The 17,802-nt window shown below is 46.4% G+C and overlaps 1 protein-coding gene across 1 annotated transcript in view; it reads right to left on the bottom strand.

The window, feature by feature from the left end:
• Positions 1 to 17,802, bottom strand: part of LOC136959394 (protein NLRC3-like) — a 68,832-nt gene that overhangs the window by 16,201 nt on the left and 34,829 nt on the right. Inside the window, 6 exon segments of the mRNA XM_067253721.1 lie at positions 1,760 to 1,927; positions 2,056 to 3,868; positions 4,166 to 4,394; positions 4,505 to 4,568; positions 7,581 to 7,697; positions 9,022 to 9,138. Coding sequence (XP_067109822.1) covers positions 1,760 to 1,927; positions 2,056 to 3,868; positions 4,166 to 4,394; positions 4,505 to 4,568; positions 7,581 to 7,697; positions 9,022 to 9,138 — 2,508 coding nt within the window.

Here is a 17,802-nt window from a genome sequence, read left to right as displayed (position 1 = left end):
GGTAGAAATAAAGAATATCAGTCTGTCATTTTACTCTCAAACACCAAGAAGGTTTGATTAGTCAGAGGACTGTCTGTTCAGGTTGACTGACTTTACTTTTATCTCAAATGGAATCGTACCAATCTATAGTGTCAGAAATTGTACATGCAGTGTACCTTTTTCTTTCCTTTTTAAAACAGTGGAGAAGGACCATTTTGAGGGAGGAACAGAAGGGTAACATTTGCAGTGGCCTCTTAAATTTTACCCTTCTGTTCCTCACAAAATCGTCATAGTAGTACAATACACCAAGAAAGTATTACATATTACATCCAATAGCAGGTCTGTCAGTATACCAAGCAGCATACTTTTCTGGCTATTTCTGACACACAACCCTTGATGCAGGGATAGTGGTGTCAAGCACAGGGACAACAGTACACTAGCAGACAGATACAAAACACAATGCCATGTCAATCTACAATAACATAATGAAGTAGTATGTCTTAAAGAGATTCCTGTCCCACCCTGATCTGTTTCACCCATCCCATGTTTGTCTCCAACCCCTCCAGGTGTCTCCCATCTTCCTTCCTACCCTCATTTATCCTGTGTTTTCTGTTTAGGTTCAGTTCTTCTTGTTTGTCAAGCCTACAGTACCAGCATATTTTTCTCTACCTCCTTTAGCGTTTTCTGCCTCTTAGTTCCCCTGGTCCTTACATCCTGCCTGCCCTGACTCCGAACCTGCCTGCTGCCCTGTACCTGAATGACTCCTTGTGGATTACGACCCTTGACTGCCCTGACTATTCATTGGCCGGACCCCTTGTACCTTTAATAGACCACAAACTTATGACCAGTGTGTGGTGTGTGATTCAGTGTGTGGTGTGATTATAACTGTGGTTTCTTATGTTGAACAAGTATGCAGACCTGAACCACAAAGAGTTTACAATAATGTCCAAAAGAAAACACACCTTGTGTAATTATGCAAAGAGACGCTCACTGATGAGGCTGGGACTAGGCCTAGATGAAACTTTTACCGGCATTTAGAAAGAAAACATTAAAAAAGGGTAAGCTAAGCGTACGTGATGCTAGCAAATTTAGCTACCTAACGTTTGCAATCTGCCTCTGTACCAAAACTCTTCAGAACTCTTCTCTTCCCCCATTACACAAAGAGATTCAGCAAGTATTAGCTATGTAACATTCTGTATGTTTCAGGGGGTTAGTTTCAGTTGCTTGGCACGTTTTGTTTGTGATAACGAGCCAGGCCACCTAAAGCTATGTAGCTAATGATGAATATAAAGTTATGTTACCTCAACGTTAACTCATGTCAGCTGCATACCTCTCCCGGCTTAATAAAGCTAAGTTAAACGCTGCGGTACCGCGCTCCTTCGAGAGAGACAGATGTGAAAGCAGAGACCAAGTACTAATGCGCCTCTAAGAAAAGAAAAAAACTAATGTATTAAATGGGTTGCATTGCCATAAGCACACTGCACTACTTTAAGAGAGCTAATTTTTAGTTCAAATACACAGTTACAGATCAAATCTAACTTTTTACCGAGTCAAACCCTACTGCTTGTGTGTTTTGAGTGGTCTGGTCTTGACCCAGTATCGCCCTGCCTTGGTCTTGGACTTGACTCGGTATCGCCCAGTCTTGGTCTTAGTCTTGACCCGGTCTCGACCCCTCAAAGTCTTGTTCTTGTCTCAGTCTTGATACACCTTGGTCTCGGTTTAGGTGATCTTGATTACAACACTGTCCCCTGGTTGTGTCATGTTGAACATGAATACAGACCTCAGTGTTTCCAGCTTGCAGAGTGGATTCCCCAGTCCAGCAGAGAGCAGCTTCATGCCTGAATCCCCCAGGTTGTTGTTACTCAAGTCCAGCTCTGTCAGATCTGAGGAGGGGAGAGCTGAGGCCAGCGCTTCACAGCACCGTTCTGAGAGGTTACAGTCATTCAGCCTAATAACATAAGGAGAACATGAGACATCATCAGTCACGTTTTGTATAATAGGAACATACGATAATCAAACACTATCACAATATGTGCTGTTGTAATATTATATAAAAAATAAAAGCCTTATACATACAGAGCAGTTTTGGAGTCTTTGACCACTGGCAGCAGCCCCAGAAGACCTTCCTCTGATCTGGAGTATATCTTCAGGTCAAACACATCCATCTTCTCTTCTGAAGTCAGCAACACAAAGACCAGAGCTGACCACTGTGTAGATGAGAGCTTCTTCTCACTGGAGAGACTTCCTGAGCTCAGGTAGTGTTGGATCTCCTCCACCAGAGAATGGTCATTCAGTTCATTCAGACAGTGGAACAGATTCATGCATCTCTCTGGAGATGGATTCTTTCTGATCTTCTTCTTGATGTACTTGATTGTTTTCTCATGGCTCTGTGTTTTGCTTCTTGTCTGAGTCAGTAGGCCTCGTAATTCAGTCTGATTGGACTCCATTGAGAGGCCCAGGAGGAAGCGGAGGAAAAGGTCCAGCTGTCCATTCTTACTCTGCAAGGCCTTGTCCACAGCACTCTTGTAGAATCGGACTTCTGGTTTCTCTCTGAAAAAAGTCAACACTTTTTTGGAACTGGAAGCTGATGGAGTCTCAGACATCAGATTCTCATCGTTGTTGATGAATGAGAGAAACACAAACACAGCAGCCAGAAACTCCTGAAAGCTCAGATGGACAAAGCAGAACACCTTCTCCTGGAAGACTTTACCATCCTGTCTGAAGATCTGTGTGAACACTCCTGAGTGCACTGAGGCATCACGGACATCAATTCCGCACTCTGTCAGGTCTTTCTCATAGAAAATCAGGTTGCCTTTCTCCAGCTGGTGGAAGGCCAGTTTTCCCAGTGACAGAATACTCTGAATGCTGTCTTCATCCCAGTGTGGATCGGTCTCAGTTTTCCCAGCATACTTCACCTTCTTCTGTTTGGTCTGTAACACCAGGAAGGTTGTGTACATCTCAGTCAGGGTCTTGGGCATCTTCTCTTTCTTCTCTGTTCTTAGCATGTGTTCAAGGACTGTAACAGTAATCCAAGAGAAGACTGGAATGTGGCACATGATGTAGAGAGTCTTTGATGCCTTGATGTGTGAGATGATTTTCCCGGCCAGGATCTTATCACTGCATCTCTTCATGATGTACTCATCCTTCTGTGGGTCATTGAACCCTCGTACCTCTGTCACCAGGTCAACCCACTCAGAAGGGATCTGACTGGCTGCTGCAGGTCGAGTGGTGATCCAGATGAGAGCAGAGGGAAGAAGCTTTCCTCTGATCAGGTTGGTCAGCAGCACATCCACTGAGGTGGACTCTGTGACATCACACCAGCTCTTGTTCTTTTTGAAGGCTAAGGGCAGTCGACACTCATCCAGCCAGTCAAAGACAAACAGAACGTTGTACTTGTCGTAGTTGGAGATTCCTGATCCTCTGGTTTCCGAGAAGAAGTGATGTACAAGTTTCATCAGACTGAACTCTTCTCCATCCAACAAATTCAGCTCTCGAAACGGCAGAGGAAAAATGAAATGGATTTCCTGATTGGTTAGTCCCTCAGCCCAATCTGTGATGAACTTCTGCACAGAGACAGTTTTTCCGATGCCAGCAACTCCTTTTGTCAGAACAATTCTGATAGGTTTGTCTCGTCCAGCTGAGGGTTTAAAGATGTTGTTGCATGTGATGGCTGTTTCTGTTCTTGCTGATTTCCTGGATGCTGTCTCAATCTGTCTCACCTCATGTTCTTTATTGATCTCTCCACTCTCACCCTCTGTAATGTAGAGATCTGTGTAGATCTTATTGAGAAGAGTTGGGTTTCCTTGTTTAGCTATGCCCTCGAACACAGTTTCAAACTTCTTCCTTAGTTCAGATTTGAGTTTCTGTCGACAAATCTCAGCACACTCATCTAAACAAAAAACAACACATGTTAAGTGTGTGTTTTTTGTTAAACGAAGTTTTGATGATTCACAGATTATGAACTGACAATGTGTCCTCTATATTCAATTCAAAACATATTTCAAATCTATGATCATTTATCAGGTACACAATAATGAAACAGCTTAGTATACTCACACATAGTACAAGGTCATAGGAAGATCTACACAACATTGGGCTACTCTGAGTCTCATAACTTTCTTTGTATATCAAACCTTCATCATATACCATCAATCGGTCAACTAAAACTAAATATGGAGTCTCTTACTTTTCTCCAGAGTGTCAGCCAGCTCCTTCTGGTTCATGTTCCTCAGGACGTTCAGTGTGATCTTCAGAGCTCCCTCTCTGGCACTGCTCTCCTGCTTCTGATATTCAGGGTCCACCACTTCCTGGTCCCCCCTCTGACTCTCTAAGCCTTCTGGGAAATCTGAACTCAGAATCCTCTTCATCCTCGTCAGCTCTTTCTTCACAAACCTGATGACAGTCTCCTCAAGCACCTGAAACAGAGAGGGAAGATATTAGATGAACCAGGAACTATGTACACAGTAGAACAATATGATACAAATTATTCCGGCTTGTTTGTACTTTAGATTAACACAAAACTCACTGTGAATATGGAGGACAAGTCCTCATGGTGACTCTGGTCTGACTCAGACTTCTCCTGTTGATCTCTAAGGATAAGCGATTACATTACTTAACCACATGGACCACATGTACAAGGGCTGATAATCTACTAAAGAGTATATCATACATAAGCATGAGTGGTAAACTTGACTGTATCCACTCATGCATACACACAGACACACTGTATAAGAGTGATACCATCACTACCAAGTAAACCATCTTCTATACCACTACAAGGCACTATTCCTTTAATACATTCATCAAAGATAGGAGCACTGTCACCCCCAGGTAAACAAGTGTGTTGTGTTTCAACCAGACACTGAAGAATGACATCAGGGTCCACCTCACAGGGCTGCATGTTTGCTAGCAGCCTGCTTTAGACACTGCAGCACTCCTCCACCCAGGAGTTGAAGACCTTCTGGTCTCAACCAGTCTAAGAGGGCTGAGCCCCGCCCGGTCTGTGCTCATACCAGGCCTGGTACCTGCAGGGCTGGATACTGATTCTCATGCTGTCTGTGTGTGTGGTGTGTGTGTGTGTGTGTGTGTATGTATGTCTGTGTGTGTGTCTGTGTGTGTGTAGGGAGGGTATTGTTGTCAAACTTTCACTAGAGCTGCACTGATCTCTCTTATTTCTATGTAAAACTATCCATCCATCCATCATCTTCCGCATTTCCGGGGGTCAGGTCGCGGGGGCAGCAACCTAAGCAGGGAGGCTTAGGTCTTCCCCCTCCATCGTAGCCAACTCACCACCAGGTGGTGATCAGTTGACAGCTCCGCCCCTCTCCTCACCCGAGTGTCCAAGACATTCTGCCTCAGATCCGACGACACGACTACAAAGTCTAGTGAGAGACCTCGGGCGTCCTGGTGCCAAGTGCACATATGGACACCCTTATGCTTGAACATGGTGTTCGTTATGGACAAACCGTATCTAGCACAGAAGTCCAACAACAAAACACCGCTCGGGTTCAGATCGGGGGGGCCGTTCCTCCCAATCACCCCCCTCCAGGTCTCACTTTCATTGCCCACATGAGCATTGAAGTCCCCCAGGAGGACGAGGGCATCTCCGAGAGGAGCGCTTTCCAGCACCCCCCCCAGAGACTCCAATAAGGGTGGGTACTCTGAGCTGCCGTTTGGTGCGTAAGCACAAACAACAGTGAGGACCCGTCCCCCCACCCGAAGGCGGAGGGAGGCTACCCTCTCGTCCACCGGGGTGAACCCCAACGAACAGGCGCCGAACCGAGGGGAAACAAGTATTCCCACCCCAGCCCGACGCCTCTAACCGAGGGCAACTCCAGAGTGGAAGAGAGTCCAGCCCCTCTCAAGGAGACTGGTTCCGGAGCCGATGCTGTGCGTCAAGGCGAGGCCGACTATATCTAGCCGGAACTTACATTTACATTTACATTTATTCATTTAGCAGACGCTTTTATCCAAAGCGACTTCCAAGAGAGAGCTTTACAAAGTGCATAGGTCACTGATCATAACAACAAGATAGCCAAAAAACATCGCGAGTAGCCAAAACATGAAGCACACATTGTGAACAACCAAAGTAAGTGCCAAAGGGAAGAACCATAAGAGCATGTAGTTAGACAAGTCACAACCAAACAACATGAACAGCTATAAGCGCAAGTGTACCTGTGGAAAAAAGCAAGCAACAGTAATAAAACAATATATCACAGCGAGAACCAAAAATTTAAATCAGTTACCACTAACCACAAGAGCAACAAGTCTCTAAGCAAGAGTCATTGTGATCCTTGAGGAAACTAACATCGGGTCAAGCGAACCGTTCCTAAGTACCGTTGTACTCCCGGAACAAGTGCGTCTTGAGCCTTTTCTTGAAGGTGGAGAGACAGTCAGTGTCTCTGATGGAGGTGGGGAGTTGATTCCACCATTGGGGGGCCAGACAGGAGAAGAGCTTGTGTTGGGACCGGGCGGTCTTCTCTACCTCGCGCACCAGCTCCGGCTCCTTTCCCGCCAGCGAGGTGACGTTCCACATCCCTAGAGCTAGCTTCTGCAGCCGAGGATCGGACCGCCAAGGCCCCTGCCTTCGGCCGCCGCCCGTCTCACACTGCACCCGACCCCCATGACCCCTGGTGAGCCCACTGGAAGGGGGTCCCACGTTGTATCTTCGGGCTGTGCCCGACCGGACCCCATGGGAAAAGGCCCGGCCACCAGGCGCTCGCCATCGAGCCCCACCCCCGGGCCTGGCTCCAGGGTGGACTCCGGTGACCCGCATCCGGGCAGGGGCAACTGGGAACCATTGTTCTTTTTCTTCATGGTAGGTTTTTGAGCCACGCTTTGTCTGATCCTTCGCCTGGAACCTGTTTGCCCTGGGTGACCCTACCTGGGGCATAAAGCCCCCAACAACATAGCTTCCAGGATCACTAGGACACGCAAACCCCTCCACCGCGGTAAGGTGGTGACTCAGGGAGGGGTGTATGTAAAACTATTATAACAAAATTACATTTTTACAGTAAATGTCAAGTCTTTTAAGGTGGAGAAGTAACTCACAGGCTTATCCTGGTTCGCTCTAGTCTCTACTGAATTAGAGAGAGCAGCTTTGAATCATTTGTCTGCAACGACATGGAATGACCTAATGGTAGTATGATCTGGCTTGCATAACTGCATTAGTTTCAGGGTAGTTTGTTGTGGTTGTGTTGTGGTTGTGTCTCTGTGTTAATGTCAGGTAAAGTTCAACATTAAAGCAGCACACTGAACTGGTAGGTTGTGGTCCTGTCTCTCACTGATCAAACACAACAAGGAGGTCAAAGGTGTTGATGTGTCTGATGGTGGTCTAGTGGTTAAACCATAGATACATAAAGAGAAGACCAACACCACATGTTAATGAAATAATATTAAATAACAGCTCCCACAGTCATGTGTTTGAATGAGTTCTAACCTTCGTTTAGTAGAAATGTCATTTGATAATCCTGAATCTAATGATTACTCTATACATCAGATTATTTGTCATCTTATGTAACAGTGAATACCATCAGAGGTCAGTATCTACAGTCAGCAGCTTCAACCCTGTTTTAGTTTAACCAGTAGAGGTCAGTACACACCCTTCCTCATTAGAAAGCCCTCCTCTATCACTGAACATGATAGGTAGATTCATAGACTTGTCACTCTTCATGGACACACAGCTGGGTACAGATGAGGCTGGTCTCTGCTGTCTCATCCTGTCAACAAACACAACAAAGTGTCTTACAAATATAAATCACTAAAGTAAACACCACAGATATATCATACTGTCCAACATGTGTTACTGTAGTCAATCATCAGCAGGGTCAGATCCAGGCTTAAATGTTGCGGTTCAACATGAAATCAACATGATATCTCCCACTGCAAGCATTTAACAGCCAGTTGTTGTGTTTTGTTTGCTTTTATAATTTTCTTTTCTGTTTGTGTATCAACTTGCTTTTGTTGTATATTTGTTTTGGGAAGGGGAGGTGAGGGGTGGGGGGCTGTAATGTGTATTCTCACCATTTGGCTGTCTGATATGTCATCCTCTCACTTCTTATTTGTGAAGACTATTGTACATTGAGTCTTGTTTTGAAATTTCTACAAATAAATCATATATAAAAAAATAAAAAATAAAAAACAGCTCCCTCATCTAGCTCTGACAACTTTTTTTCTAACAAAGTTTAGTCTGAGACTGAAAGGCGTTTTTCTGACGGCGTTTGGTTTGACGGCGTTTTGTCTGAGACTGACAGAGGTTTTTCTGAGACTGAAGCCATTTCGCCGGAGTCTGAAGACGTTTGGTCTGAGACCTGACGCCTTTTCGTTTGAGTCTGACACTTGAGTCAGAGATCTGAGGATGTCCTAAAATGAACACCGTACACCACAGATATATCATACTGTCCAACATGTGTTGCTGTAGTCATTCATCAGTAGGGTCAGATCCAGGCTTTAATGTTGCTGTTCAACATGAATGAGTCAGACAGGCAGGTTTCCAGACCTGTTGTTACTCTGTATCTCTCACTGTGAACCTTTACCACATGGTCTGTATGTCAGCCAGGCTGGCAGTCAGCATCTCTAACCCTGTGTTTTAGTAGGGATGTGATGAGGGATACTTTAGTATCTACAGTCAGCAGCTCTAACCCTGTGTTTTAGTAGGGATGTGATGAGGGATACTTTAGTATCTACAGTCAGCATCTCTAACCCTGTGTTTTAGTATGGATGTGATGAGGGATACTTTAGTATCTACAGTCAGCATCTCTAACCCTGTGTTTTAGTATGGATGTGATGAGGGATACTTTAGTATCTACAGTCAGCAGCTCTAACCCTGTGTTTTAGTAGGGATGTGATGAGGGATACTTTAGTATCTACAGTCAGCATCTCTAAACCTGTGTTTTAGTAGGGATGTGATGAGGGATACTTTAGTATCTACAGTCAGCAGCTCTAACCCTGTGTTTTAGTAGGGATGTGATGAGGGATACTTTAGTATCTACAGTCAGCATCTCTAACCCTGTTTTAGGTTAACCAGCAGAGGTCAGTACATACCCTTCCTCATTAGAAGGTCCTCCTCCATCACTGAACTTGATAGGTAGATTCATAGACTTGTCACTCTTCATGGACACACAGCTGGGTACAGGTGAGGCTGGTCTCTGCTGGATTGGGCTTCAACACAACAGAGACAGACCTTCAGTCTCTCATTTATTCTGACTAATGATGATGTCATAATATCACTGCTGAGCTCTGAGATGGAGAACAGTCATGAACAAGTATGGATTCTCATCTTACCTCTTAGCTTTGGTGTCCATGTCATGTTCCCCAGAGAGACTCGTTTTAGCGACAGCCCTCTGAAACACAGTAATGATTCATACATTAATAATAATGATAATAGAGAGACAGGGGCTAGTTGTCACAGGATCAAGTTGGAATACTGCTGCCAGACTGAGGATTGGTGTCAAAAGTTCAGAAAATTATTTATCTTGATCATCAGAGGCTATCTACATTAGATGATGCAGTCTAGTCATGAAATCAAAACACTCAAACACAATTTTCAATATTATAGAATTTACCAACAATGCATTTTAAAAGCAAACACAAGTGCATATTAAGTGACATGGATTAAACCTCAGTCAGTCACATGTTGACACTGTGTCAGGTGTTACCCACTGTCCTTGTACACATGCTCCCTGTGTTGTGTCACATGTTGACACTGTCAGTTGTTACCCACTGTCCTTGTACACATGCTCCCTGTGTTGTGTCACATGTTGACACTGTGTCAGGTGTGACCCACTGTCCTTGTACACATGCTCCCTGTGTTGTGTCACATGTTGACACTGTGCCAGGTGTGACCCACTGTCCTTGTACACATGCTCCCTGTGTTGTGTCACATGTTGACACTGTGCCAGGTGTTACCCACTGTCCTTGTACACATGCTCCTTGTGTTGTGTCACATGTTGACACTGTGCCAGGTGTGACCCACTGTCCTTGTACACATGCTCCCTGTGTTGTGTCACATGTTGACACTGTGTCAGGTGTTACCCACTGTCCTTGTACACATGCTCCCTGTGTTGTGTCACATGTTGACACTGTGTCAGGTGTGACCCACTGTCCTTGTACACATGCTCCCTGTGTTGTGTCACATGTTGACACTGTGCCAGGTGTGACCCACTGTCCTTGTACACATGCTCCCTGTGTTGTGTCACATGTTGACACTGTGCCAGGTGTTACCCACTGTCCTTGTACACATGCTCCTTGTGTTGTGTCACATGTTGACACTGTGCCAGGTGTGACCCACTGTCCTTGTACACATGCTCCTTGTGTTGTGTCACATGTTGACACTGTGCCAGGTGTGACCCACTGTCCTTGTACACATGCTCCCTGTGTTGTGTCACATGTTGACACTGTGTCAGGTGTTACCCACTGTCCTTGTACACATGCTCCCTGTGTTGTTTCAGGGAGGATCTGTACAGCAGGTTTCAGGACAGTGTCTCATCCTTTAAAACAGTTCAATGTCCACTGCTGTAACACACCACATTTATAAACTAATGATGCTTCTAAATATCTGTGAAAGACTGTTTCTGGTATTTCACTGTCCCCCCATGTTGTTCTACATTCAGTACGACCCTGTTCCCCACACTGAAACCCACCTGTGGTGTCTTGTGTTGTCGTCTTGTCTCAGGGACTCTGGTGGTCTCTGGTCTGGGGGGGTCAGCATGGTCCAGTGGGAGCCTGCTGGGAAGTTCCCTGACACACTTGGCAGGGACGTAGAAGGACTCTGAACTCTCATCCTTGCAGACACGCCACCAGTTATCGTTGGTCTTCTTCAGGAGGAGGTAATGTTCATCGGGTTTGATGGAGATGATGCTGCCAGTTCTGTCTGTGTACTGATACGCAAACTCCACCAGAACCCCACCTTTGCTGCGCCTCTCAAAGCTCATTGCTACAACGACCACCCTGTGGCCACGCCCACTCCAAGGGAGGGGGGCTGACCTACAGGAGCAGGCTGGGAAGGGTGAGGGGCGTGGCTCAGACTCAAGAGCAGTCTTCCTAGGGAGGGAACATAAAACATTGCTTAACTGTACATATTAAGACACACTAACACACAGGCATGTAGACACTATCACAGGCACCGTGAAAGAAAGGCAAAAGAAGGGCAAAATGTTGCTGCAGCTTTTGTCTAATGCCCCCACCCCTAGTAGCTTCTCAGCTTGAAGGACAGGCCCTGATGGATCTTGGTGGTACTGGGACTGTTCTGGTCATTCTATTCCATTAATTTCATTTTAATATCCAGAACACAGTGGAACAGGTTTACACTAGAGAGTGTATTGAATGAAAGTTTATGTCATCATAGGTTGTCATGGGCTAGCCATCTCTTTGACCCACAATCAAAAGCTGTTAGCACTAGCTCCCCAGTCTATAAAGGACTAAAGTACTCTAAATGGGATATATAAACATTTGATATGTTCATTTAAACCCTTGATTACATATGTGCAGTGTTGTTGTCAAAGGGCAAAGCCTGTCTCCTTCCTGGACACTGTTAACTGACAACACAGCACATCCTCTTCCTGTGAATCAGCACAGGTGGGAGGTCCTTAAGCACTGACTGTTTAGACAGTGCTGCTAACACACGTTAGCCTATGATCACAGTTACAGACACACTAGACACCTCTCAGCGCTCCACGGCCCGCCGTCATTATGCTGCTTGCTAAAGCTTGCTCATGCCTGCATAGCCATAAGTTAGTTCTTTGTAAGATGTGACTTGTAAATGTCTGAGACACTAGTGTAGGTCCGAGGGCACAATGTTACCGGTTCTATGAACCATCTAAAGACTAAACAAACGTTATCTAGCACCATGAATGCAGCGTCTTCTGTCTGTGCTTGCCAAGGCTGTGTTGATGTCACCCCCTGATGTTAACGTTTGTTTAGTCCTTGTGAGGGTAAAACCTCCCATATTGTGATACATTTACATTTAGTCATTTAGCAGACGCTCTTATCCAGAGCGACTTACAGTAAGTACAGGGACATTCCCCCGAGGCAAGTAGGGTGAAGTGCCTTGCCCAAGGACACAACGTCAGTTGGCATGACCGGGAATCGAACTGGCTACCTTCGGATTACTAGCCCGACTCCCTCACCGCTCAGCCACCTGACTCCCTGTGATACTATTTAACTGGCCTTCATTCCTGTATTCATGGTCCAGTCCTATGAGATGCTCAGCTTGAGTGTATCAGACAACTGCATCTAACAGATCTGGATTGGCAATTGACTTTATTGACTTTCACAGCATTTGGGTAAGATAAGAGACTTCTTCAGTACTCATAGCTCCACTTTCCCCCCGTGCGTAGGCCTACGCCATGTTTTAAGATGTGATACGGCAACACAGAGTGACCAAAAGGCAAAGAGAAAGTGCATCCATAACAAATGACAGTTTTACTTGGTCTTCAATGGGAGTAAATTGTATAGGTTATCTAAAATTATGCCAATTACCTCCTTTTAGCCGATTTAGCCAGAAAGAAAATGTGTGAATTTGGCCCACAAAAAAAGATAATGTTAAGATAGGGCACAATGAGTTAATTATTTTTGGGAAATCTTTTAATTTTTTACTCCATCAATGTTTAAATAACTGCTAGTTATTGCTGGTAAATTCAGTAAATATCTTTCACCGTTTTTTGTTGTTTCCTTAGCCATTTCTCAAAAATCATTCATTGTTCACAATGGGTTAATTGAAATGTTTATTGAGAAACCTGACAAAATGTGGGCGTTTCAACAGCCATGTCAGGTCAAATATGAGAGTTGACGGGGTGTGACCCTGAGCTCGTTCACGTGCCACAATCACTAGTTAAGTGGTGTCTATGAAGACTAAAGTGTGATATGAGGATGATGTGATTATCACTAGTTACTGTAAGTGGTGTCTATGAAGACTAACGTGTGATATGAGGATGATGTGATTATCACTAGTTACTGTAAGTGGTGTCTATGAAGACTAACGTGTGATATGTGTCGCGTACGCAGTGTTCATTAATCTGAGAACAACTTTGTGTACAGAGTTTCCCAGTTTTCTCCGTTGACATACTGTTACGGATGAATTTACACAGAGTTTAATACACTTGATCTCTGTCCTGCCTTACAATCTCCTGCAACTCAGTCTCCTTCCCCCTTTAGAGAGAAAGAAGGGAGGGTTGCAGCTCAGTGGTTAGAGCACCTGACTGCAGCTCAAGAGGTAGCAGGTTCAAATCTCCCCCTGTACTGGATGTTGATTTGGATAAATATCAGTAAGAACCGTGTGAGAAAGTAGGTTATATACTTCAACTTGTTACACATTAACATAAACCCCCTTGAAACCGACCCCTGCACAAAGAGACACTTTTACATATAACACACTATTAACCCCTACCAGAACTCTCATGCAGCAACACTGGAGTGAGAGACACAGAGACAGAGAGGGGCAGGTGTGTGTGTGTTCATTATGGAGAGAGTAATGGACAGAGAGACAGAGGGAGAGAGAGAGGCAGGTGTGTGTGTGTTCATTATGCAGAGAGATGGAGAGAGTAATGGACAGAGAGACAAAGGGAGAGAGAGAGGCAGGTGTGTGTAGTGTGTGTATTATGCAGAGAGATGGAGAGAGAGACAGACGGAGAGCTGGTGTGAGACAAATGAGTAGATGAAATAAGAGTCAGAAAGTCAGGAAGGGAGGGACTGTCAGAGCTGCTGGTTGAGGTGTTCATACTGAGGACACATCACCAAGTCTAACTCTGCAATATCAGCATTGGATTATATTCTATTATTTAACACATGATCACTTTCAACAACCTTAACTCAAGAGACATAATGAACAGTGTAATCTTATCTAAAGCATCTTTACTGCCTTCTCTGAAACTGCTCTCTGTCATCACATGTTCTGTAACAACACCCAGTCCAGTAGACATATGTACTGTAGACAATGATTAACAGGAATCACCAAGGATCTGTACTGTACATTTGTACTCAAAATCACCTTCAGTACCATGAAACACTAACTACTGACAAACAAATATTACCATTAAACCCATTAAAATCCTTCACTCTCTACTAGATACAGTTATTCATGTGAGTGTCCAACCAAATGTTCCAACGGTTCAGCTGTGTCTCTTGACCACACCCTGGTCCTCCATTCAGGAGGATTGTAGGTCTGAGCGTTCAACTAGAATCATCCTCACTTCCTACCTGACCTGAACATGATCCCTGGAGGGACTTACCTCTGCTTTCTCCTGGTCTGAATTCACAAACACAACGTCAAGTCAAGGAGGCATTGTCCTTCGTGCTGAAGAAGAAATCTGTTGATGCTGTTTGTGCTGCTTCCAGGAGTGTCTCTGGAACATTATAGTTACAGGTTCAGTACAAGAACACAGGTCAAAGTCTGGTCATATAGACGCTATCATTCATTATAGTAGCAGGTACACTGAACAGTACAATAAAACAGGTCAGAGTCCAGTGATATAGACCCCATCATGAGAGCTGTTAACCCTTCAGGTAGGAGGGCCCTGGGTGTACTGTCACATCAGAACATCAGACACAAGTGAAGTTACAGACCTACGACTAACTGGAGAAAGACAATATCCCTGAGAAAATATATTTTATAAATGCAGAGTTGTTGGTCTGGATATCTACAGGACTTCAGGTCCCAGAATCCACCTCTCCACTGCCCTTGTTACCTGAGATCACAGTGACTTCACAATGCCCTGGTGGCAACACACTAGAATGTTGAGTCATTAGCAGCATGAACATCATAAAGCAGATTATTACACTACGACCAGAAGTTCTGCTCTCCTGTATAAACCCTGCCCTATCTCCCCTGTCCCCTATAGACCTACTGTACCTGGACTGAACCTCACCTGTCTGACCACCACGCTCCTATAGACTTGCTGTACCTGGACTGACCCTCACCTGTCACTGACCACCACGCTCCTATAGACCTGCTGTACCTGGACTGACCCTCACCAGTTCCTGACCACCACACTCCTATAGACCTGCTGTACCTGGACTGACCCTGACCTGTTCCTGACCATGATTCTGGATTAGCCCTTGGTACATCTGAACCTGTGTTCTGAATCAAAGTTCTGCACTTGTGTTTCTCCTGGTCTCTCTGTCCTGTTACAAACAAGAGTCTTCATGACCAGGAATATCTACACCCTTGTCTCTTGGGCTGAATCTATTTCACTTTATTAACCTTCTGTTGTAAACACTCCCCAGATAACTGCTGTGTGCTTATTCAGCAGCACTGGAATGAGAGCAGTGTTGTCATGGCTGTGTGCTGGAGGTCACATGTATATGGGGACAATAACAGCAGTCTCAGACAGGGTTAGGGTTAGAAAGGGAGGGCCGTAGTGTCTTACAGATCTCCTCCACTCCCTCACCACGGAGGATGGCTACCGAAGTCTCCACTCCTCTGGTGGAATGAGCCTGAATGCCAGGAGACACAGGACATCCCACACCCTCATCCATGATACTGAGAGCATTGTGGAGCCAGAGAGAGAGGCTTTGTGGAGACAAAGTATCCCAACTCTTGATCCACCACAGCAGATCAGTAACTGAGGGGAAGATCTGATAGATGCACAGCATGTCAGGTAGTGTAGGGGGTTTAATATTGGCAAACAATCAAAACAAATTCCCGTTTGAAGGAAGATGGGAAACTAAACAGTGTTTTAACATTAACCAATGTCAATGCCAATATCACAATGCCAATATCAATATAATTAGTTATTTGACTGTGGGTTAAATCAGAGCAAGAATGGTCAAAGTAAGGTTAAATGAATATATATTTAATAACATTGCAAATGAATGAAATCAATTACAAGGCAAACATCTTACAAAATGAAATCTTTAAATCATACTACTCTACCATGATTATTGTAAATCAGAGAGAGAAAGCAAGAGGTGAGGAAGGAGAAGGAGTAGGACAAGCCAGAGCTGAGGAGAAGGTCTCAGGAGATGAAGAATCCACAGAACAATGCTTCACAATTCCCTTTATACACAAGAACAACCAATCAGACCACATCTTGACCCTTATCAACACATGACTTAGCAATGCGACAGGAAGTTACACAATGAGGTGTGAGACCCATCAAGCAGAGACTCTGTCCAGCAACTCCAGATGTTAGCATATGAGAGGAGGGGGCAGGGTGACACCCAGCCTTACAGTAGCATATGAGAGGAGGGGGCAGGGGGACACCCAGCCTTACAGTGGCATGAGAGAGGAGGGGGCAGGGGGACACCCAGCCTTACAGTAGCATGAGAGAGGAGGGGGCAGGGGGACACCCAGCCTTACAGTAGCATGAGAGAGGAGGGGGCAGGGGGACACCCAGCCTTACAGTGGCATGAGAGAGGGGGCAGGGGGACACCCAGCCTTACAGTAGCATGAGAGAGGAGGGGAACGGGTGACACCCAGCCTTACAGTAGCATGAGAGAGGAGGGGGCAGGGGGACACCCAGCCTTACAGTAGCATGAGAGAGGAGGGGGCAGGGGGACACCTTAGCCGTTGTCAGAGCGAGGAGTAAGCTTGTTAAACAGTGATTGTAAAAGGTCGAGACTGGGTCAACGTTTTGTCCTTCACACCACCGAGACAAAGTTTGCCAGCGTGTCACATGACCCCTCACAGTGGATCACATGACCCCTCACAGTGGATCACATGCGTGTGCTCTGTACAGTCTGGATGACAGCCTCAGACAGACCTCTGTGTTCTAACAGGTCCCTCTCAGTAGCCAAGCCATGAGAGGACCTCCGATCCCAGGTGGGCTCTTCACCGTGCCTCCGGCTTGGGAGAGCATCCTTCCACTGAGGGAGAGGCCTCGTCCATCCACCCCCAACGGTGGTTCGTCCCCGTGACATCAGGTCTGCTCCTTTGTTGAGCAGGTCTGGGATATGCAGGGCTCTCAGGGAGGGGAGACAAGACAGGTACTCATGCAGGCACCTAAATATGTCCTTTGAGCCTTCTCATGCTACAAATGGACAGATACAAACAGATGGGTTTCAGCAAAACAATGATTGTCCCCAAACTACCTCCTAGTTAAGTTACTAAACCATCTCCCTGGTTCATGTGTGTGTGTGACCCTGCCCATCTCCCCCTGGCCTCCTCCAGGTAGATTGAGCCCAGGTGCAGGTAGATGGGATGTGTGTCTGAGGCGTCCACCACTAAGTCCAGGGTCCTTTCATATCAGAGAGTAGGGAGGGAGGGTAGGGGGAGAGAGTAGCGAGGGATGGTAGGGAGGGAAGGGGGGGGGGGAGAGAGTAGGGAGGGAGGGTGGGGGGAGAGAGTAGGGAGGGAGAGTAGGGAGGGAGGGTGGGGGGAGAGAGTAGGGAGGGAGGGTGGCGAGGGAGGGTGGGGGGAGAGAGTAGGGAGGGAGGGTGGGGAGGGAGGGTGGGTGGGGGGAGAGAGTAGGGAGGGAGGGTAGGGAGGGAGGGTGGGGGGAGAGAGTAGGGAGGGAGGGTAGGGAGGGAGGGTGGGGGGAGAGAGTAGGGAGGGAGGGTAGGGAGGGAGGGTGGGGGGGAGAGAGTAGCGAGGGAGGGTAGGGAGGGAGGGTGGGGGGAGAGAGTAGGGAGGGAGGGTAGGGAGGGAGGGTGGGGTGAGAGTAGGGAGGGAGGGTGGGGGGGGAGAGAGTAGGGAGGGAGGGTGGGGGGAGAGAGTAGGGAGGGAGAGTAGGGAGGGAGGGTGGGGTGAGAGTAGGGAGGGAGGGTGGGGGGGGAGAGAGTAGGGAGGGAGGGTGGGGGGAGAGAGTAGGGAGGGAGGGTAGGGAGGGAGGGTGGGGGGAGAGAGTAGGGAGGGAGGGTAGGGAGGGAGGGTGGGGTGAGAGTAGGGAG

Source organism: Osmerus mordax, chromosome 2 (assembly GCF_038355195.1).
Source record: "Osmerus mordax isolate fOsmMor3 chromosome 2, fOsmMor3.pri, whole genome shotgun sequence".
NCBI lineage: Eukaryota > Metazoa > Chordata > Actinopteri > Osmeriformes > Osmeridae > Osmerus > Osmerus mordax.
The sequence above is the reverse complement of the archived record's forward strand: the minus strand, read 5'-3'. Positions and strand labels throughout refer to the sequence as shown.